The sequence below is a fragment of the Notolabrus celidotus genome, chromosome 8 (assembly GCF_009762535.1).
Source record: "Notolabrus celidotus isolate fNotCel1 chromosome 8, fNotCel1.pri, whole genome shotgun sequence".
In the NCBI taxonomy this organism is placed as follows: Eukaryota; Metazoa; Chordata; class Actinopteri; order Labriformes; family Labridae; genus Notolabrus; species Notolabrus celidotus.
This window is the reverse complement of record NC_048279.1, coordinates 11,714,831-11,738,493: the sequence shown is the minus strand read 5'-3', so window position 1 is coordinate 11,738,493 and position 23,663 is coordinate 11,714,831. Positions and strand designations below refer to the sequence as shown.

Genomic DNA, 23,663 nt, shown 5'->3' with positions numbered 1-23,663 from the left:
TTAGAAGAAGTTACACCTCTCAATGTTCTGTACTATATATGGTAAGGATGCTGCCTTTATTTTTATGGCATTTTATATTAGGTGTTCTTTAAATTTAGCATTGTTTAGCTAACTGCAGGACTGATACGGCCATTTTCATCACCCCTGACGAATCACCCACACATCAGATTTGATCAGTGATTCAGAGAAGTCTGATGTTGTGCCCATTGGCAGCTGTTTTTCCTCTGTTCAGGAATCAGTTAAAGAGAGAGAATTGTTTTGTTCCATATTAACAGTCACACACACAGTGTTTCCCACATGTAGACGGCAAGCTGCCTAGGTATATTTTCAGCTGCCCAAATATAATGCTATTATTCCTACTTTCCTCCATATAAGATCGCCATCATTGATCAATGTTTCTGATGATCTCTGTCTGATAACCTGCAGCGCCTCACACCCGCTCTACAGGTAATCAGACAGAGAGAAAGAGATCCTTCAGGATGTCCTTCCTGTTAATGCATCATTGATCTTGTTTAATATGAACCTTCTCATACTGCAGTTTAAATGTACTGCACACATACAGCTTGTTGCTGCTGCACTATCTTGGTCTGGATCGTTGCAAAACTGTACATCATTAACAAGCCTTGTACGCGTGGATCACCTGTTGTGATGACAGGACATCAAGTAGAAGGTTTCATAACAAGAGTTGTTAAATGGCCGTCTTTATAAAGTGTTGTGATGATACTGTCAAAGATCAGACATATAGAAAAGAGAAATGTTAGAAGGTGGGGCGGGACACACCACTGTGTGTATAAAGAGAGGACTGCTGTTGCTGCATTGTGTGTGTGTCTGTCTGTCTGTCTGTGTGTGTGTGTGTGTGTGTGTGTGTGTGTGTGTGTGTGTGTGTGTGTGTGGGTGGGCTTAATAGAACTGAAAGGAGTGTGAGCAAATAATAATAATACAAACTTAAATATACACAGAATAGAATTTACTTTATTAATCTCTAAGGGAAATTGAACCTAAAGTAAAACACAGATGTCATGATGTTTTATGAATAGGATAATGTATTTTAAAATTAACAATAACTCCCTCAAACTCCACTCTGGGACACACTCAATATATTAGTTACAACATTGGATTTTAATACTGATTGAGAGTTAAGTTTCAAATCAGTAGTTAAACGAAACATCAGAATAAAGCCTCAGTCTTCAGAGCTCATCAGCTATCACGTTTTATTTTTCTACCTCTGAAATTTTTCTGTCACAAAGTCACGAGAACTCTTTGTATGGCAATACACTCGTGGTACATTAGATGAAGGACAGAGCTGTCCAATCAGGGCTTTTTCGACGTGGGTCTTAAAGAGACGGTACGTAAAAGAGAAGCTGAGCTGAGGCTTTTCACAGAAAACAGGGCGGGATAAATAAAGAGTTTTTTAATAGTAAATCATCCAAAGCTACCACATAGGTTTAATTAGGTGAAAATATTAAACTTAAAATGTATGGCCACTTAAACAATGCAGGGTTTAGTATGAAGGATATTGTGCACTTTCATGAATTATAACTCTTAAATGTTTTATCTTACCATGTGTGTCCCATACCTCCTAACAAGTCATCAGTAATCAGCCATCAGGAATTTTAAAAGAAGAAAAACAATGGTGTGAATCTCCATTTGTACTGTTATCTTGTTACCACTGAATACAGATCAGGAACAGCACTTGTTTTGTTGTACATCAGAATTTTGAAATCCTCATTTCAAATTCTGCAACTCTCCCATTTATGTTTTTCACATTTCTGAATATGTGCAAACTTCCACTTCATGTTTTTTCTTCCTTTCCACTTTATTTTCTGTGTTTAAATACTTATGGTCCCAAACAGCTCCTTGCAGATTTTGATAAAGCGAGTATCGTTGTGTTTTCCGGCGGACCCCCCGCTTACAGTGGATCCAAACTGCTCTCTTTCCCTATTACACACTTATTACCTAGTCTGCTTGGATAAGCACAGTCAAATAACACTTTCCTCCTCCACCATAACAAGCAGCAGCCTGGAAAGCCAATTACAAGTGTTCACTATTTAACACCTCAAAGCTGCATATTTGAAAAGTACAGTGATCCTAATAAGACAAAGGTTCCTTCTGATAACAAGACGAAGCAGAAAGCTGTGCCTGCCTCCTCTTCCTCTATTGTGCATACTTAATTTAGAATAGTCTCAGTTTCTCTCTTTTTTTCGTTTTTGTTTGATATGCAATGTTTGCTTCTCAGCAGATAATCCCATGACAAGCATACATGGATGTCAATACATATGAAGGATATGTAAACTCTAATAAGCCACTGTGGGCTTTGTACATGCAGGAGCACACAACACTTCATTTATCCTTTCACCTCTACCTGATCTTACCACCCCTACTGCACACCTCCATCCCTCATTCAGAAGTCCACCTGGAGACAGTAAGCATTATCACGTCCACTGTCTAGAAGATTTGGCCTTTCAATTCAGGACAATCTAAATGAGCCCCTCAACATTCTCCTCTGCTGCTTTGCCCCAAGGGAAAGAAACCACACAGAGAACCCTGCACCCACCTGCCAGAGTTACTGCCTGGACAACATCATCTGCTGTCCTCACACGTTCTGTTTTCCTCTCACTCACACGGTCCATCTTTCTATTTCTCTCTTTCTTTTATGTCCTCTTTTGCTCTTCTGTCACACCTTTTCATGGGTGCTTTCTTGGTCACTTTTTTTCTTTCAATCTCTTTACCCTTGCTGCTTCTGTATTGTTGCTTTAGTGCTCATATCACACATTTGTTATGTTGAGGTTGTCTTTGTGGATCGGAGAGCAAGCTTACTGGGTGTGTCTTTGTGTTTTATTTCATGCAGGGCTCGCCCTACCATCTGAGCTCTATAGGCTTGACCCTTCATCATCGTAGCTGCACTGAAATGTGCATAAATGTGCTAATATAGCCAGAATGACCCCATTCAAACCTATAAGAGCTGAGGAAATTCTTACACTATAATGGCCATATTTACCTCATTCTGCTTCCCTTTCCACCATTACCTTTGATGTGACAAATGGCTACAAAGTCCAAAAGCTCTGCCAAACTCTGCCACTCACATCCTGGCGTGATTGCCTCCACTCCCTATTCAAGACAGAATGTCAGGGAAATTGCACTGCTGGGTGGTCTGAGGGAGGCTTTAGCCCAAAGAAGCATCCCCTGCTTCCTCTGTCTTCTTCATTCTTTGGGGAGAAAAGACTTCCAAGTATTTGTACGAGCAGCAGCAGCAGCAGCCTCTCACAATGTGTCCTCTTCAGCGAAGTACAGGGACTAACCCTGACACTGCAGAGAGAGCCTCGTTTTTGACAGGTTTGCAGAATACTCCATTATGGGCTGACATGAACCTGCAAGATAATGGCTTAAAGATGATTTATCAAGTCCTTGTCCACCTAAATGAGTACTTTGCAAGAGAGATGAGCTTAAAGTCTGCAAACTACCCATGCAGACTTTTTTCATAAAAGACAAATGTGCACTGAGGCTCTTTTGCACCTCTGTAAAAACCCACATTTTGATTCTCCAGCTCTAGACAGCTTCCAATGAGCACAGCTGGATGTGATGAAGCCATTAAGGGGATAGTTTGGTCTTTTTTGAGAGGGGTTGTATGAATCACTTGTCAATAGTAAGTGTATTACCCTCAGGAGAGGCTGATCAGCTCAGCACTGTTACCTGGAAAGTGATCTGTGAACCAGCATGGAAGCTACAGTAGGCTTTCAACTGCTACAGATAGACCCAATTTTATCATCTAAATAAGCTTATTTAAGAAAGTAAGACCTGAACTCCAATGTTGGTGTAAGTGTGCACTATATTAAGATCATTTTGGCACTTTGCCTTCAGAAAGCCACTTTGTTTTGCACTGTTTCATGGATTAAACATGTTCCTTTTCCTGCACTCATCAGCTGTTTGATGGTAAATGAGTCAATTTGACTTTTGCCCAATACAGTAATAGTTGCGCTTTAAGTTTTGATATGTTAGAAATAATTTAAAGCAACAAATACTAAACACTAAAAGCTAGCAGTAACGGTTGTACAGTTTGTTATTTCAGCTCAATCTTCCTCTTTAACAGCTAAAAATGTTTTGAAGAGTCGGTAAAACAGCAGCTTTCAGTGCGGCAGGGAATCCTGGATGTTGAGTGATGCAGACTGCAGCAATATATGAGTCACTGAAATCCTGATTTAGAAAGTTCCTGAAGTGCTGATGTTACCAAGCCCCTCTCTTGACAGCTGTAGCTCTCTGGGTGTCTTGGCATGAGCCCACAGTTCACACACCTGCACCACCAGGTAATTTAGGATGTCTCTGCTCGACAGTGGGCACAGAAGTTATTCCCCTGCCTCTTTCTTCCTATCTGTACTACAGTTCATAAAGGTGTCCTGTTGTGTCTACAATAAAGCTGATGTTATTGTGGCTGCCACAGTCCCATTTTTTAGTTTGGTTGTTTGTTTGTTTTTGGTCTCTTTTGAAGCCCACAGATATAAACAGCTGATGAGTGCGCAGTAGGCGGAGGAACATGTGTATGTCGCGTCTGCAAATTGTGCAAAAACAAAGTGGCTTTCCAACAACAAAGTGCTGTGCTGAAAAAACCTGAATGAAGCCATTTTTTAAGAATGTAGCATACATTACTCAAACTTAAACATTTGGGTCAGAGTTTCTTAAAATTAGCTTAATAAGGGCTCCAGTTTGGTCTGGTGGTAAAGGTGGGCACCCCATGTACAGAAGCTATAGTTCTCAATCTGGCAGATGGGGTTTGATTTCAACCCCACTCTCCCTTCCAGTTTCCTTCTCTGTCTCATGTCCTTTCCGCTCGGAGTAAAGGCATACAGCCTTTTACACTTTTACAGTTCTCAGACTTGTTTCTTCTCTACCGACTTTGGCTGCTTAGTCAGGGCTCTGTGCAGATTGGTGGTTTGGGGATAGCATGTGCCTATAGTTTAAACCCTTGCAGCTGCTGCTGACATCATGTGTCAGTACATATCTGTCTTCAGCCCACCGAAGACAGTGACGAGGACTGCGGTCTCTTAAGAGTTGGACCCTCAAAAAAGGAAGTTTAAATGTGCCAACTCTGCACAAAAAAAAATCAGTGCGTGTTTAAATGTGTGTGTCAGACCATTTCATCGGGTTACAGTCAATCTGGATGGCTGATGATCAAAGAGAGAACAAAGCAGCTGCATGCTATTAAAAATAAATGATGCTGAGATTAAATGCAATCCTTCCCCTCTTCCCCTGATCACTCTTTATCTTTGTCTCCTCCCTGGCATTCTGCACCTCTGCCAGCTGCTGACACTCAGAAGCATCCCGTAGCTTCTGAAACAGAGCAGAAGAGTCACCCAAGTATATCCTGGGGCCGAACACACTCCTCCAACCCTAATCCTCATTTATAGCCTTCAAACTGCTCATGTGGATTTGTATGTATGGCCCCAACTTATGCAGGGAGGTGTATAAAGGGGGCTCAAGTCAAAGTAACACCTGTGCAGCATTCGGCACATGTGGGCACACTCTCGGGCTGCTGCACTCATATAAAGAACCCAGTGTACAGACGTTAGCTTGTATCCCTGCATCACAGATGTGGATGATTAACAGTTGTTGAAGCAGAATGACACACGGTAAATACAGGTGTATCAGAACTTAATGTTCCAGTGGGAATTCACTTTTAAACGTTATCCACACTACAGCAGCAGCTTCGTTTGTCAAATTATATCTGTGCTAGCAAAGTGAAAGCGCTAGCTATTAGCACTGATGTTGGCACAGGTGCAGGCACAGACACGTATACCCACACACACACCCAAACACACACATATGCAAACACTGGGTAACAAATGAGACAAATAATAGGAAAGGGCCAGGGAAATGCATGCTGAAGGTGCCAGCTATTTAGCACCGGTTCTGGCTCTTACTCGCTCACACACACCCTTGCGCGAGGTAGAAACACACACACAAATATTGGGTAACAAACAAGGCAATTAATTGACAGAGTCCAGGGAAATGCATGCTGACATCTGCAATTTTCTCCGACTAAAAATCATTTATTAGACAATGTTGTGTGGGTTTTGGTGGAGTTGAGTTAATCTATGTTTACTATGTAATGACCCTCTTTGACTCTGCTTTGGCAGCTTTTGATAAATGAGGCAGATTGTAAATGTCAGTGTTATCAAGTGTGTGTGTTTTTTTTTTTTTTCCTTTTGCAGCCGAGTCACTTGCTTCCTGGGCTGTAATTAAATGTGTTCCCCAGCCACAGAATTTAAATGTGCGTGTGTATGTGGTTGTGTGCCTGGATGTATGCCACGTTTTCTTATACACATGGATGTCCTGATGTCGTATTTCTCTGGGCTCCGGTGACAAAATCGATAGCAGTTCAAATGATTTGCTTTACTATTGATGTAGCTGCATGTGTAAATAAACTTCAATCACTGTAGGATTACCATAGAGATGAAGACAAACTATGAGTTATGCTTCAGAACCAGGAAAGAGCCTTTCAGAAATGGGAGCTATGAGAATATGAAAGACTGACATGTATGGTGTTGATAATGGATGTGTTGTACTAATGTACCAAAATAACAGAAGAGGAAGGGGCACTAAATATCACAACTCCTTCTCCTCCACTGACAATTTTACATCAATACAAACTGATACAGGCATTTATCACAGTACTCTGGTGGTTACTCTGTGATTTTGCCACGTACTTTGATTTATTATTCTTTGCATAATTCTTGATCAGAACTAGGATCAGGTTTATTGCCAACTGGGTTTACATCTAAAGGGAATTACCTTGATGTTTTTAGGTGCAAAAATAATGAACATGGAGGAAGAATAAAAAGTCGATAGACGCAAATTGAAATATAATTAAAGAAATAAAATAAACAATACAATTACAATAAAATATTAATATAGACAATACAATTATAATGAAATAGACAATAAAATTATAATGAAATATTAAAATAGACAATAAAATTATGATAAAATAATAAAATAGACAATAAAAAACAAATACAGGAAAAATACTAAAATATGTACAATTGGTGTCTTATGAAGGATTCTATTGCCTGCTATGTAGCTACGGGTTGCATCTTTACAGGTTTTTCTGCCTATTCGTAATAACAAAAGGTTCATCAAGGCTGAAAGAATCATTTAAAACCAACATTTATATCTACAATGTTGCTTCACTTTGCTTTCCAGTTGTAGTTGAGTCTAATTGTGTAATTGTTGACTGTACAATACATGAACATAGACATAATTCCGTCACCCATTGGTTTATGAAGCTCTGTTTTGAAGTCTATAGACGGAGTTCGCCATATTGGAAATTCTGACTCAACCTAACTTCCAGACGCCCTAATAGGAGGAGAAGAGGTGCAGTTGAGGAGAGCCTTTAGCCTCCTACCTTTTAGTATGTAGGTTCACAAACAGAATAGATGTTCAAAGTACATATACTATACATTAGCACCATTTTGGGGTACTGTTTAGCCCAGCTGAGAGAGCAGGCGCCCCATATTCAGAGGCTGCAATCCTCCTCACACTGTTTGAAGGATCGATATCCAGTGTCGATACTCCTGACAGGATTTGGTGCATGTCATCCCCAACTCTCTCCCCACATATCCTGTTTCTCACTCAAGCTGTTCTGTACAATAAAAACTAAAAGTGATTTGATTTCAAAATGATCTTCAAATATTAATAAGGTTGGTTCAATAGTTTTTATGATATATTTTAAAAAGAACTAGTTTCTTCATGTCAATTGTGCTTTACAGTGTTATGAATGTGAAGCATGTCTCTCTGTCAAGTCAACTTTGGCCTCCTTTTCATGGTTGAGAGGTGTTTCACTTCCTCGTGCTACACCTCTCAGTGACAAGACCTCCCCCAGAGTGCATGGTGTTGTGTCATGTTCTGTCATGTCCTGTCTGACCCAGACTGCTGTCTTCTGGGCAGTAGTAGAACTAGCTCAAGGATGGATGACATTTGTCACACCTATTTTGGTCCCCTCATTAGGAGGTGCGAGGGCCCCTGTGGCTCAGACCGGAGCCAAAGGAGCCGATGTCATCTGGGAGGTGTGGGAAGTGTTTGACCATGACACTCCAAATTGGGCAGATTTGTCAGGCCGCTAATGGTGGCGTTAATGTCGGGCCACATGCTATGGGATATGCATGCACATGTGTGTTTGTGAAATGGATCTTTCATAATCAACACCGAGCCATGTGAGGTTAACTGTCAGTCTGTTGTCATCTTGTCAGGACATGTCAGTCACAGAGGGAAGGTAACGCAACATATCTAGGCTGCTGCCACTCACTCACCGTGAGGGGCACTCTGAGAGACAACAGGCTTTGAAGAGAGGATATAACAGCAGATGGAAAGTGAGGCAAGCACACATTTATATTTACAGACACAGTTTCAGATTCATTGTGTTCTAGTGCAACGTGGTAATGGATTTGTGTTTTTAAACAATCCTTACCTTGATTCTTGACATGAGGGAGAGAAAGAGATTCACCCAGTTTGAAACGTTCCTTCAGAAACCTATGGGTGACGTCACAGAGACCACGCTGATGTTTGATACAGTCTGTGGCACTGGTTGGTAAAGAGACCCCCTCTAATAGGGGCAGCCCTGGTTCAGGTGTCTTGTTCTCAGTAATAAGGTTGGGGATTCAATCCCTATAGCTTCCACTGTAGTATGTTGAGGTGTCAACAAGACTTCAATTTGCTCCCAGTGATGTTATCAGGGATGTGTGACCTGGTATGAATGGAATTAGTAATGATGATGGTCTGAATTTTGTTTGAAAGCGTGAACGTGACGTGCAGGGTAACGGGGAACTTTTAATAGATCCATGTTTGGACCATCTCTGCTCTGCCACAGCAGCAGAGCTAATAGGTTTCACTTTTGTCAATGTATGTGTTTCCACACTCTTCACTGAATTGTGTTTCTGCTCCGTAGCAGCTCCGGCAATCCATAGCCCTCTGCAGCAGATACGCACAGCTTCTATATTTGCAGTATGCCGGATCACGGCTCATGACTTACATCAAAACATTTATTTTCAGAACAAAACTCTCCGTGTTGACAATAGATCGTATTTCACTAAACTGCACCAACAGGTCAGAGGTTTGGTCAGAGGTTTAGATGACAGCATGAGGAGACGCTCATCATCAGATATTATGCTTGTATGGAAGACGAGCTTATACGTAAAGCTCAGCATGGAGGTAGAAAATCATTGATTCTGTAATTAAGGAGGCAAATTCTTGGTCTCGTGACTCCAGCTGTGCTGCTCTATGCTGATCTCTCAAACCATAACCAATGGGTGTTAAAGGATGAGGGAGCACAGAGCCAAACCACAAGGAAGCTGTCTCACAACACATTAGCAACCTGTGGAATTTCACTGTAAAAACACTCTAAAAGACTAGAAATACAATATAGAAGTGCAAGTCCATTGACCATTTTCCAACACCAGATTCAAATGCTGTAAAAACAACAACATGGTATCTGAGAGAAAACACTGATCCCTGACATTTGCTATAAGTGACTCTCAGCTACCCCACTGATGGTGTTTATCAGGTTCACATGATAATTTACCTTCAGAACAGTCACTTTTTGAGGTGAAATTGGTGATAGCTTTGGATCAATGCATTGATAAGTATACTATCTAATACTGCATATACGGTAATATCAGTATACCAATCATCATCAATTCTGGTGTTACTATGAGAACATCTGTGTGTCTAGAAATAATAATCCGTCAGTGAGGAGGTTATAGCAATGTTTTGTTTACAATATACGTCAAAATGCAGATGTTGCGTTTCCAGATGTGAAGATGAAGCATTTTAATCCAGACGCAATGATCTGCTTCAAACTACTTTGTTTTTAATCCTGGAAAATAAGAATCAAGGAATAATCTTCCTTTGGAAGGATGAGGCGTTTTATCTGATGGTCATGCAAACATGATTGAGATAAGATATTTAGCCAAAGAGAAAAGAAAAACTTACACAGTTACGCCCTGTAACCCTTTAGTACTCCAAATAAAGGGTTGTTCTACATGTTGAGTGGAGAGAGCATCCAGGTATTAGAACAAAATAGGGGCCATTTTTGTTGTTGTTTCAATTGTTGGTTGTACATCATCAACAAAAAAATTGAGAATTTTGCAAAACTTATATAGAGCTCTGACAATCAATATTCTAATGGACACATGCGAGCATTGCATGCTGCTTTTCAAAAATAATAAAATGTTCTGTAATTATACTTCTGCTTAGAATAAAACCCTTTTGTTGATGATCTGGATTTATTGTTATTTGTTATAGTGGAAAGGGAGAAAGAGAGACATCGACACCCAACACAGACATACATCCTTAGGTAGTTGTCACATTTTTACCTGGGTGAAAGTTGAGTCCCTGTCTTTCAAAGGGGGGGATTTTCAAAAACTGAAAACTACACTAAATTGAAAGCCAGTATTAAAAAACAACTTAAGCTTTTGGAACAAAAAGTCAGAACAACAACAAAAAGGAGGTAATACATATTTCAAAAGTATTAAAACCTTCTAGCAAAATAACACTTTAGTCTAGGCAACCAAATCCAGTTAAAATGAAATCTACATTTATTTTTCTTATTTGTCTTTGTTTTAAACCTGGGGGCAGCCACACAAGCTGAAAACACAACTTCTTTATTTATCAGATTATCAAGAAAAATGGGATGAATTTTTTAGCAAACAGTTGCTCAGCATTCTAACCAGCAGACACATAAAAAAAAAGCTACCACTTAAAAGAAGTGTGGGCTACTGGTCACCTCCAGCTTTGTTCCTGTCTTCACCAGCTCCAGAGAGAGTTGTCTGTAACTTTGTCTAGTTAACCAACCAGTCGCTAACTTTGTATGTTTGTTTCTGGGGTGCAACATACGGTGGGATGATACAAGATTCTTCTGCTGAAAAAAAGTCACCTGTTGTGTGAAGTCAAATTAATGAGTGAACGTCAACAACAAAGCTGTTGATGTAAAAACAAAACAGTGGGCTGAAAGACAATAAAACGCTCCATTAAGTTGATTGGAACTGCAAAGCTTGACAGAGGCAGAACAAAAAAGTTAAGTGTTAGGCGCCGAGTAGTACGGCAACGGAGAAGGGACTTTTTCATGAAAATTTTGCTTTTTGTCTTTGCCAAAAACACGAACCACAATTGTGACGACTTGGCCATACTGACAGTATGTAACTCTAATTAGCTAAACAACTAAACAAACAGTCCTAACACAATGAGACAAAAGAGGAACACATTTGGTAGACCAACCAAACCAAAATAAACACAAGGTGTAAACAAAGTGGACACTATTGTTGAAATAAAAACCAAGCACAATCAAACCCAAGTCCTTTTCCTGACATTGGGGCTTGTGATCACTTCCACTGAGCTGGCTCGAGCATAAATGTCTTCACAGCCCTTGGCAGCGCCTTTTGTTTCAACCAGAGAATGCCACCTCCCGCAGCCAGGTATCTCAGAAACAAAGAAATAATGATTACTCTAACAGAAGTGTGTCGAATCTTACAGCGCATAATTGTTGTGTGAAACTTCAACAGAGAAAGAATAGAGCAAGAATAACTAAATGAAAACAAGTGTGAAAAGTGTTTGTGTTCGACTCCATCGTGAGCAGATGTTAGTGTGGTAAATAATGAGGTGAGAGTTAGGTGAAGGTTTTTGTTCTTGGCTGTTGTCATCACATTAACCATGTGCTGCATTCATATCCATTACAAGCATTAGATGTTTATATCCCATGATAAACAAAGAGACCTGGTTGGTGTGTTTCTATGTGTAATTACACGGTTTTATTTATAGATGAGCAGCAAACATTTCGTTAACGTATGAAATGTGTAACACCAAAGTGCGCTATCAACACTCATAGAGGCTTTGTTCATTAGCTTCCCTGTGTTTAATACAAGCACCTGTGTAACACTTGCTTCATTTATACACAACTTTACCTCATCACCATGGAAACTCTGATTTGTGAAGATGTTTATTAGTATTCTCAGCTGCTATGGTCTGTGCTTGTGAAACTGTGTGTGTGTGATTGTAATAATAGAACGTGTGGTAAATATAGCGGAACAACAATCCCACAAACCCCGCTCTCACTTGCAGACAGCAGTGACCCTGAACCTGGACCTTTGTATAGCACGTATACAAGTCGAAGCCAAATGACTCCTTCTTGCTCTCGGTGTCTCTGCGTAGGTGCTTTCATTAAATCCACTCTGTTGGCTTATTACTCAGGTAAACACAGTCCTCCTCTGCCTGTCTGTGCTCTCTCTCTCTCTCTCTCTCTCTCTCTCTCTCTCTCTCTCTCTCTCTCTCTCTCTCTCTCTCTCTCTCTCTCTCTCTCTCTCTCTCCCTCTCTCCCTCTCTCCCTCTCTCCCTCTGTGTGTCCTCTCCCTGCAGAGGCTGTTTACCATGACCGGGGATTTCATCATCCTTTCGCTACCTCATCTTCTGATCCTTTTTTTTCGTCATCTGCTCGGCTCACTTTCTATTTTACTCCCTATTTTTACCCCTTATCAACTTAAAAGGAGGAACATTTTTCTCTCCTTTACATTTGAGCGTGGCAGCAGCAGCTGCCTGTGTGAACTCAACTAAGGATCATTTTTCATTGTATGACACTAAATAAATGCAATGACTGGGTCTTTAAACATTTATGAATTCATGAATCTTTTCTCACCCAAAGTCCAGTAATTGTCTCTGGACTGTGTCTAAAGCCTGTTTTGCATATTTGTACATACTCATTTTCTCATTATAATTTCATTACTATTTATACAATGAGGGGTAAAGTTTGGAAGAGGTGATTTACATTAACACAATGAACAAGTGGTTGATGGACAATTAATAGTAGTCCTAAGAGTCTCTCTCTGTGTGTGAGTTTTTGGTAATAGACCAGACGAAAAAGAGGACAGCCGTCTTTATTGCTGTTGGTTGCCCATATATGGGTGTTCAGTTTCCTTATTCCATCCTCATCTGTTTTTTTTCTGTAATTTTGTGTTCACCTGCAACATACCTGAGTCCATAGACTGTATAAAAAGATGGATGACTTGGCAGCTCCTCAAAAGTGAAGCAAACACATTTTGAGCACTCCTACTTACAAACAGCAGTTTTGGTCATAAAGCCAGCCTCATCCATGTTAACAGATGAGACATGGCCGTTCTATAAAAATTTCAACTACATGTCTAATTTTTCACATACATGATTTTCATCATCATAGTTATACTGGTTCATGTAAAAGTGTTACCTTTTCAGAGAACTTTAGTTGTATTTAGTTATTTGATCCTTTTAAAAGGGTCTGACGTCATGATTGACAGCTCTGTTAACAAATGCGAGCCCTGCAATGCTGTGTGGACCAGATTAGCAGAGAAGAAAGTATCAAACACTAACACGAGACTCTTTGCACTTTTCATAACTGGAAAAGTCGGCTTAAAATTAAGCGGAAACCTCAGGTCTAAAAATATGAGTCCAATGCGGAGGTGTTAAAAGCTGCAGTTCATTGAGGATCCGCTTGAGGCTGGCTCCGGAAGTATCGGAAGTCAAATACACATGAATGGGAAACGGACGATCTTTCCAGCAGAAATAAACATGTTTACAGCCTGGTACAAAAGAGTGTAGTCTGGATAGCTCATTTCTCGATGTGCTCTCACTGTAAGGGGGATGAATTTTTTCTAACGCAGCAATTTTGAAGAGATTAAGATTACGAGTCTTCCAATGAGAGGCACAGCTGCCTGCGGGAACACTGCAGCTGTTGGCTCGGAGGCTCGAACTCCGCCTCTTTACGTCACACTGGCTCGACAGAAGCAATATGGCTGCCGCCACCAATTTGCCTCAAACAGCGCTGCAGAAACAGATGGGTGACGTCACAGATACTACCTCCATATTTTATACAGTCTATGCTTAAAACTGACACAGGAAGCTGTTACGCTGTGGACTGTGCTGGCCTGAGGGATCTGTGCTCTTGTATTAGTACGGTGAATGTGTGTTTTGATAAGAGGAAGGGACTGAACAGTAATACAGCAAGTCCACCAGCCAATCAAGTTTGGCTCCAAAAACATCACCAGCACAATAGTTTGCCATCAACCTTTGCTTCACTTTTATTGTACAATGGCAGCAAGGGGAGGCACATAGTCCATCACGCAGTGAATGTGTGTTATTTTGAAAAGCAACTATAAAGTTAAATTTGTAGAATTTTAGTTGAAGAAAAACATTCTTGGTGTTCTGAAAAAGTAAAGTCAACATGCAAACACAAAACACCTTCCCCATTATATGTTCTAGTTTTTTCTATTGCTGCCCTTTATTTTTAACAGACTTTTATCTTTCAATCACTTACCTCAGTACTTTGCAACTTTAAGGGAACATAGTGTGAAATATTATGAGAGACCCAAAAGAGAAACCTCTGTTTGCATTTGTTCTGAAGAGAGTAGAAACACTGAACCCCCTGAAACTTGGGTCTGAACCACCACGCACTCTCTTCTTTGTCAGACTGCCTTCCCGTCTCTGTCTTTAATTGTAGTCTGCTGAAACATTCTTCACTTCAGCTCTCTTTATTAGGGGACTAATAGATATATGTTATATTGCTTCATAATTCAGAAAGAAGAAAACACTAAAGCAAGTCAGGTTTTTCAGGAATACTAAAGTGCAGTGCAAATGAATTTTGAATTGGATGCAAATGAAAATGGAAAATAACAAGGAATGACACATTTCGGCTTCTATTAGCCACAAATTCCACCATTTTAAAGCTGTGACACAAAAAATAAGGCTTTTACTGTTATTAACAATAATTTCTGGTATTTCTGGGGATTGTTCAGGAGCCTACTGTGCACAGTTGCATTTGCCTCCTGATTTTGATGCATCCTCCACCCAGGAGCAAATCAGTTCACTGGTTCAGCACTTCAGGGCAAATCAGAACTTGTTGTGAGCCGGCGCTCCCTCCAAGGCTGGAAATGGCATGTCCGAGGGTGGCCTGCACTGTAAACTATTGGATCTGGAAAAAGCAACATAATTGCAGGCGCTGATGCCCACATGTTCTGCCTGTTTTACATCCTTTACAGAATTACACGGTGGGGTGAGGGAAAGTCAACCAGCATAATGCAGAGTCCTGCTGCCTATACTTTGCCTGTCAAACTGCTAACAAGCACAAATGATTTTTTAATGATAGGGCCCTCTATCCCACAAAGCTGTCTACTCACAAACAAGCATTCTTGCACGCATACACACCCTGCACGCTGTGCATATTCGCTCCCACACACATCCATAATGAGTTTTATCAAGGGAAGTACATGCGGTTTAATGGATCACTGCAAATGCCAGTCCCACTCTCACTACTGTGTTCAAGTTCCAAAAAGATGCTTTCTTCTCTCCCCATCAGTTATGTTCTGGAAATACAACAAAAGGTGAATGGATATCCCAAATGATGATGTATCTTGTAGGAGCAGGGAATTTGAGTGTCTTCTCAGGTGAGGAACAATGCAGTTCCCTCTCTAACCGTGCTGATGTTCCATTAATTGATGGGTCTATGTTAGTGTTCAGGAGGATTCAGTGTGTGGTCTATAGTTAGGTTTATACAATGACAGAGGCTGAATTGGTTGGGGTATGTTGCTTCAACTAAGACTGAGACATTAGCATGCAGAAGGAGAAATCCTTGAGTTGAAAACATGCACAAACACTGTTTGTAACATGCGTGGACTGGTTTGACTTCCCTTGATGTTATGGTGGCAATTGTTGCCTTGAAACCTTTGTGAAAACATTTCAACAAACAGCAGAATGTTAGGCTTACAAAGTTAAAGTCAGTCTGATTGTATCCACTTCTTTTCAATTATGAAACTCAAAAAAATCATATTTCCATTTGACAGTGACTGAATAACATCATGTTTATCTCATATTCTGTCTTGTTGCATGCTTAAAAACAGGCTCATATATTAGTCCGGGTAGCTCACTTACCCTCTATCCACTCTTTCATTCTCTCATACACACATTTCACGCTATTTTACTGCCTTTGTCTCTCTCCCTGCATTCCACTCCGCTCTTTACTCTGATGGTGAAAATTATTCAGGGAAGCATTCAAGATCATGCCGTTTCAGCTCTATTGCACCGTCAAATGCAGATGTCTACACACATACATACATATTATTAACCCACTTTTCAGTTCTGCTAGGTCATTGTGTTCTCTCGTGTTTCGTATATTGAGCTCTCCGTAGCCGCCTGCATTTCATTTGAGTTTGATTCAGCATGAACTGATTCAAGAACTTCTTCTACATCTTGTATTCTGTTTCGCTGTGCGCTGAAACACAGAACTAGACAGAGGAACAAATGATCACATGTGCTTCTTTTCAAATCTGCCATGTTCCTTTGCCTTCCTTCCACTCTGTTCATCACTCTTTCCCCCCCTATTAGAGAAAGGCATTTAGGGAAGATTGTGCTGCTTTCACCCTGTGGCACAGTCTAATTCAGATATATAACACAGTCATATGAATGCACAGATCAACTCACAACGAAGAAACAAGCACGTCAGCACTGCCACAATGAGCAGACACAGATGTGCACCTCCCAAGGCAGCTGCAGAAGCTGCTCCGGGTTCAAAATACACATTAATGTGTTTTATAAGCATAACGATGACAGTGCCAGTGTCTTGCCATAAGAAAGCCATTGATCTGATTAGAATGCAGCGCCACAGTTGCCCCCACATCTGTCATAATATCATGTTACGAACATGCGATCGGTTTTCCATTTGTAGAATAACTGAGATAGATTTTCATGTCTGCTTCAGCCCGTCATACCAATCCATCTTTCTTTGAGGACATGTAGATTGCCACGGCGTCGTCGAGCCGTGCCTGCTGCTGATGGTGATAAGGAGTGATTGGATTTTGCATGTGTAATCACTGGTTATGGGATGTTAATTGTACAGAGCGGTGGCCTGTGGGGTTTTACGTTAGATATGTGTGTTAAGCTCAAACACATGCAAACACATGCACACATGCACTGACACTTTGATGTTGTGTAACTGCCTCCATGTAGCGTTTGTTTAGAGTAGATGTGTTTGTGGCCCAATTATTGTCATTGTGGTCAGATTGGATGATTTGCATAAAGACTTATCCTAAATGTGATTGTGAAGTAGAAGCTTTTCTAGTGAGTAGTTCAGCTCTGGATGATTCGCTGACTGATGTTAAAGAAGTCGTGTGCTCTACTCTCTCAGGGTACCTGGAGTTCTCCCCTGTTCTTCTACGCTACCTCGTCTCAGGTATGGGTTCAACGTCTAGTCTTAGATCCTGTGCATATTCAAGAGAATAAGTGTCAAGTAGCAACAGATTGTGAAAGTGTCTAGTTTCATGTGGAGTAAAGAGGATTTCTTTTGTCATTCATGATAAGTGGGAGGAAACAGCAAAGCAGCAAAGAAGATAAGGAATGGTAATGTTCTTTGATGTCTTGCAGTGGTTTGGTGCTTCGTAGCTGGTTAGACTCTCTGCAAGCTGTAGTGACAAAGCAGAATCCACCTGTAGAGTGATCCCTTTGTGTCTATCCTTTCGTCAGGTCCATCTGTTTGTCTGAGTAGAACCAGAGGAAGTATGAGCTCCCCCCCGCTAAGTTTCCTTAAGGCCCTCCCTCCCTCCCTATTACTTTCAGAACAACTCTCAAGTTGTGAAGAGCGGCCGTGAAGATCCAGCAGACGATTGTCATCTGTTTAATTCCTCTCCCTCTGATTGCGTCCGTACGCTTGATGAGTCACAGTTAACCCAGTCACACAGCTGTGTGATTCCCGGCGCATTGATTCATACAGTGTGCCGCCACGATGCCATCCTCTCCTCACTCGCCTCTTCCCTTACCCTCCCTCACAAACTGCTAATGAAGTGAATCACAACTGTTTTTCCCCCGATCCCTTTACCCCAACAGCTGATGGTGAGCGATTGCATCCACAATACTCTTTTAATTAGTATAGAGAATAAATTGGTTGAGCATGCCTTTTTCCTTAATTGCTTTTTCCTCAGCTTGGATTTAATTGGGCTGCAGCACTGTTTATTGATCTCCTTTGATGTGCTTTAATTTGGATAATTTTATATATTTATTTTGGACGTGACGAGTTGGTTTGTCTTGAGGGGGAAAGTGTTAGGCAGCGGGGACAGTGCTGCAGCAGACTGCGGTACATTCGCTGAGCCTGGGGTCCAGCGTGTGATGGCAACTAGGTGGGTAGATGATCAAACCGAGGAGGCAGAAAAGCAGCTCCACTACAGTCTGAGAGGCCTCCAGTGAGCAGCTCTTTGATCTCACATCAACATCTCATGAATGCCAATGTGGAGCAGTAAAGCGAGGGCGGCAGGCCTTCTAAGCCAGCCTTAACAGGCCTGCAGGCCACTACATTTTCCTTCCAGCAGCTAGTTTGTAGTTGGTGCCTGATTCATGCTGCGTCATCTCTCCCCCTCCTGCCTGCAACAACAAAGCCCAATTTTCAGCCTCCGCCTCCGTAGTTTCATAATTAGTGTGCTTCTCTGTGTGTGATTGTGGGTTTGTTTGCTCGATAAGCGTGCAAGCATTTGTTTATGTGAATGCCTCCATTCACTGCTTTACTTAAATAACTCTCTACAGGCCACCATTGTAACTCCACTGTCTCGTCCACAGGGGGGAACTTCACCCTAGCCGAGCTCGGAGTATGCGAGCCCACTCCACCTCCTCACCCCGCTGCCGTTCCCTACTGTCCCGACCTGGGCCTCCTCCAGAGGGGGTACTCCCTTAGTGCAGGCTCTGATGCCGACTCAGACCCTGAGGGGCCGCTGACCCCAGAGAGAGCCATCCAGCTGTGGGCTGAAAGGGGAAGGGTAAAGTCCCGCCGCAGCTCAGGAGTGTCCAGCCGCGAGAACTCAGCGCTCACCCTCACCGACTCGGAGAATGAAAACAAGTCTGACGACGAATCAGGTAGGACCTGAGTCCCTTGAAAACAAGTCAAGAAGGGATGTGTACAGTAAAGTACAGGCCTATTGATTTGAGAGAGGAAGATTAGTGAGACTTAATGATTGATTGAAAACAAACGAAGGATGTGTCAGAGTGATGTGGTATAGCAGTCTGTGTTTAAGGGGTCTCCAGTGTGAATGTAAATCTTCGACACATTTGTCAACATTGTTGAAATCTGTGGACTACTCCTCCCGCAGACAGCCTTTATAAGAATTGGTTGTGAGTTGGATTTGTGGACTGAGTCTGTTTCTGATGTAAAGAACAGTGGTTGGAACCCCCAGAGAGCCATCCTTGTTTTCATCAATAACACTTAGCCAAAGCCCGCTAACTCTACCCTCGTACACCACTCAGCTGCTTAGATCTCACCACCGGTCCGTCAGACTCAGAAAATCATTTGGGTTTGGAGGCAGCAGCAACACTAGTGGATTTAACTCCTGTGATCCAACAAAGAAATGCAGTCAGACCAAAGCTTTTCTTTATTTCAAGTGCATCCTTTCTTCAAATCTGCAAGTGTGAATATGTGATGTTCCCACAGGGAAGCTTCATCCTCTGGCAACTTTGTTTATTACCAACTTCCCATTTCCTTGTTAATCCTGACGCAGTCGTAAACCAGCGCTCGAGCCTCGCCGAGGTGTCAATGGAGGTTAATGAAAAGTGGATGGAAGGAAAAGCAACAGTGTAATTAATTGAATTCTCAGCAGCCGCACATATCAGCTGTGGATCAACCTCTGTAGGACTGCGGGCCTCGAATCAGAGACAACTTCTGTGGACTGATCAAACTACTCAACACCTATTAAACACGTCAAGGAACACCTTCGATGAGACGCGCCTCTCATCCCATCACCTGATAATTGCTTTGTGGTTAATTAACAAGCTAATCTTGCAGCTGCAGATATCAGCAACGGACGCCACGCTCGCTCTCTCTGTCTCAGGGCCAGGAAGGAGAACGGCATTGAGCGCTCTGTCACAAGCATTTCCAGACCTTGTACAATTAGCTGCTTAATCCAGCACTATATGTGATAATCACTCGCCTGCAGTATGATGTCACTGAGTCTGATTGTTGAGGTGATCAAAAGTTGTTTTCTTCTCAAGTTTACAGAAGGAAACTTTGTCAAAAAGAGTTATTCATGGATATTTTTGTGTGACTCACTTCTCTCATTGATGAATTTGCAGAACATGTGTCAAATCAAAGTCAATTAAACTAATTGCAAGGCTCCAAAATTTTGCCTTCTATGGAAGCATTCAGGGAACCACCGGCTCATACCTTCAGCCCGTCTCGTGTTGTTTTTACAGACCAGAGATTTAGATCAGGCATCTGCTTTGCTGTTTCTGCCAGCATGAAGAGATCAGAGGCAGCGCGGCAGTCTGATAAAAGCACCAGGTGTGTGCCTGTGTCTGATCAAGTCAAGTCGTTACTTACTTAGTTGCTCTGAATAAGGGAAATCTCACCACTTGCTCCTGCATCTCCCTCCAAACAGAACATCTGATACTGAAGGCGCGTCACACCTCAAAGCACCCATAGGAAAGATTTCACTCCCACCAGACCTAAACGGCGTGCGCGCCTCGAGCAGTGTGGGTGCCGAGTTTGCGAGTGTGTCTAAGTATGTCATTGTCTTTCTATATGCTTTTTTTCTGTCTCCAGGTGTGAGCATGTATGATTCAAAACCCTTCATGTGTGTGTGTGTGGAAGTGTGAAGCAGGAGCAACGAGAGTGTCAAAACAGCAGGAAGAAGATCTGAGGGTCTAATAATAGAGATTGACAGAGGCAGAGAGAGAAACAACATCATAAACACATGCTAACAAATCAAAAAGACGGTGACGTGCTAAAACACCAAACAGCACGCTGCACCACTCTCATCTAACAAGCCTCAGAAGTCTCACCTCCACTCGCTTCTCCTCCTCCTCCTCCTCCTCTTCATCTCCCCCTTCTCCCACCTTTCTTCTTCATCTTTCAAGCTTCCTCTTCTCCTTCTCCTGTCTTCTCTTTGCTCATGCTGCGCCTCTCACCATCCCTCGTTATGCTCCTGTCAGTGCAGCTCGCCGTTGTGACTGACAGATGTCAGTAAAGGGGTCTAGGGTTCCCCTTCAGGGCGGCAGCGTACATGTGGATGAAGGTGGGCACGTGCCCTATTGCAGATTTCACTACCAAAATAGAAAGCCCAGAGAGATAGTGACAGATATCAGAAAGCTCAGGGAAAATACTGTTTGTGTTTGTGTGTGTCTGTCTGTTTGTGTCTGCTGCCTGTCAGCGGGGCAACTGGCTGCAGAGTGTCTGATTGATAAATTCACAGCTTTCTTTTTGCCTCATACCTTTTATCTCCATTATCATTTTTGGATTTAACAAACATAATGAGCTACTGATGAACTTCAAAATCCTTAACACCTTAAAAAGGCTGTTTTCCCCCCTGTTAGAGGTTACCTTACTACAAGAACTATTTTTAAATATTTGATTTTTGAAGAGAGGGAGCTGAATTGTCTGAAAGAAAAAGTAAAAACACAACACATTCAATAACAGATTAAAGAGTGCGATCTTTTGCATGGATTGCATTTGTCAATCACATCTCCTGGTTCCTTTGCTAGTCTCAACACAATTATCACCTCATGTATGCTTTTCTACAAGTTAATTGAGTTTGATTTGTTTGTATTGAGAACTTTGAAAGTGGCTGTACATTCTGTGACTGCTGTGTATATACTAAATGAGACTCTCTGTGACATTGCAGGGATATACTATGCATGCATTGGAAAGATGCATACACATGGGAAAAAAATACAGTTACATTTTGTATTTTAGAAACATACTTTAGAAAACAAATGTGCAGTGGGGTTGATAGTTATTGCCATCACATGACAAGATATTAGATGTTAACCCTCCTGTTATGTTCGTTTCTCAGGGACAGCAATAATGTTCCTGGCTCAATTTGACCCGGGACATATGTAATTATCCAAAATTGTCAGAACCCCAAAAAATCCTAATAAACATTTTTTAATCTCATTATTTACCCCATTACTAACCATTTAAATCAATATTTAGTGCAATGGTGTTCTTTAATTCTTACAGATCATGGTTCAATGAGGATAACTCACTCGTTTTTATGAAAACTGTTGCAAAGAAACATTTAGTATAGCACTTCTGACCTCTTTTAGCCTCCACTTTCACTGCAGGGTCAAATTGACCCACAACCAATGTCTATGTAATATAAACATGCAAGGGGGGGTTGCAAATGTGCGAGATGAGCCATTTTCATTTTATATGTTCTTTACACTAATTAAGCCAAGCAGAAGTTTCATTTTTTTTTTATTTCTAAACTTTAAAAAGGGTCAATTTGTCCTGCAACATAACAGGAGGGTTAAGTCGTATTATTTTCAAAGATTTAGTGTCACATTCCTGGGGATCAGACAGTTGCGTTTTGTGAAATAATGTTAATTCAGTATGATAATATAACCACAACATGATTCTGGGTAAAATTGACAAGTCATAGAGGGATAGAGTATAGCGAGTGGACCATGGTAATGTGAAATAGAACAGCGACAGGGTGAGACCAGGGGAGTTCGGAATTATGTATTTCTGCAGCAAGAAATAGTCCCTCAGATTCAACTGTTTCTAGCGCTTCAACAGCAATTGTACTTCTATCAGCCCACTTGCAAGTCGAATTAACGTTAAACCTAACATTTCATGTTTAAGTCTTAGCATTAACACATTTAACTTAACTTTTCATTCACAGTGAACTCAAAACACGTTTTTCTATCAGCATTCTTGATGGATAAAAACAAATGTGCTATAACAGCAGCTTGTGAACAAGTCCCTCTGTGTGACTTTTCTGTTGGCATTTCCCTCTCTCTAAACCAGTCCTGTAACACTGCCAAAACCCACGTGTGTTTCAGTTTGTGGTTGCTTCGTGTCTCTTTGTCTTCTATTTGGTCGACGTCTTGTTCACTCAGCTCCATCACTCACTGGTCTCTGCACAGTGTTCCTCCCCTTGGTTCCTTATCTTTGCTGGTGACCTGTCAGCTGTTCATCTAAAGTTTTGTGCTCAAAATAAATGGAGGACAATATAAAAATGTCCTCCGTGTTGTTTACTGAAGCAATCTGAATCTAATGTTTTTGCCACATTAACAGGGAGAGGTGAAATCTTGAACTTTGATATGTGCCGGACTCCTTTCCGCGAATTGATTTGGTATGACGTGTGAAGTGGTTCTCCCTGGCATCACTCTTGCTATTCAAAATTAATTACCAAGGTCTGGCCAATCAGAATCGAGTTTTTAATACGACCTGGTGATAAGTGAGAAAGCCGGGCAATAAACTGAGTTATCCTCCAGTCCTTGTATTGTGAGGGACATGCATGCGTACAAACAGGTTGACTTTCAAAGCCTGTGCAAACTTCAAACTAAAAGCAGAAAATAACGTATCAGCCTGACAACAGCACAACAGGTTCACAGTGGCTCTGTGTGTCATTGTAATGAAGCAGTTTCCTCTGCAGACCTCTGGCACCAGTTCAATCAGTTTCTAAACTCAAACTGTGGGGAATTATTTTTTCATTTGTTTTTTCATTTACTGCTAAATTCCAATTACCGACAAGTATGTAAAGCCTTTTAAATTAGTTTCCTAAATGCAACTCAGGGGTTTCAAAGTTTCCCTACATCTAGCTTTATTGCCGAATATTGAATAAAGACACTTTGCTTTTATTGCCCCTTCCAGACACTATTAAAATAAAGAGACTAGAACGTTGACT

General features: G+C 41.4%; 1 protein-coding gene across 1 annotated transcript in view; it reads left to right on the top strand.

Moving 5' to 3' along the window:
* LOC117817883 (teneurin-2) overlaps positions 1-20,094 on the top strand; it is a 134,112-nt gene extending 114,018 nt beyond the window's left edge. The window contains exons 3-4 of the mRNA XM_034690683.1: positions 18,604-18,897; positions 19,469-20,094. Coding sequence (XP_034546574.1) covers positions 18,604-18,897; positions 19,469-19,524 — 350 coding nt within the window. The 3' untranslated portion in view covers positions 19,525-20,094. The remainder of the gene's footprint in view (positions 1-18,603; positions 18,898-19,468) is intronic.
* Positions 20,095-23,663: the final 3,569 nt, after the last annotated feature.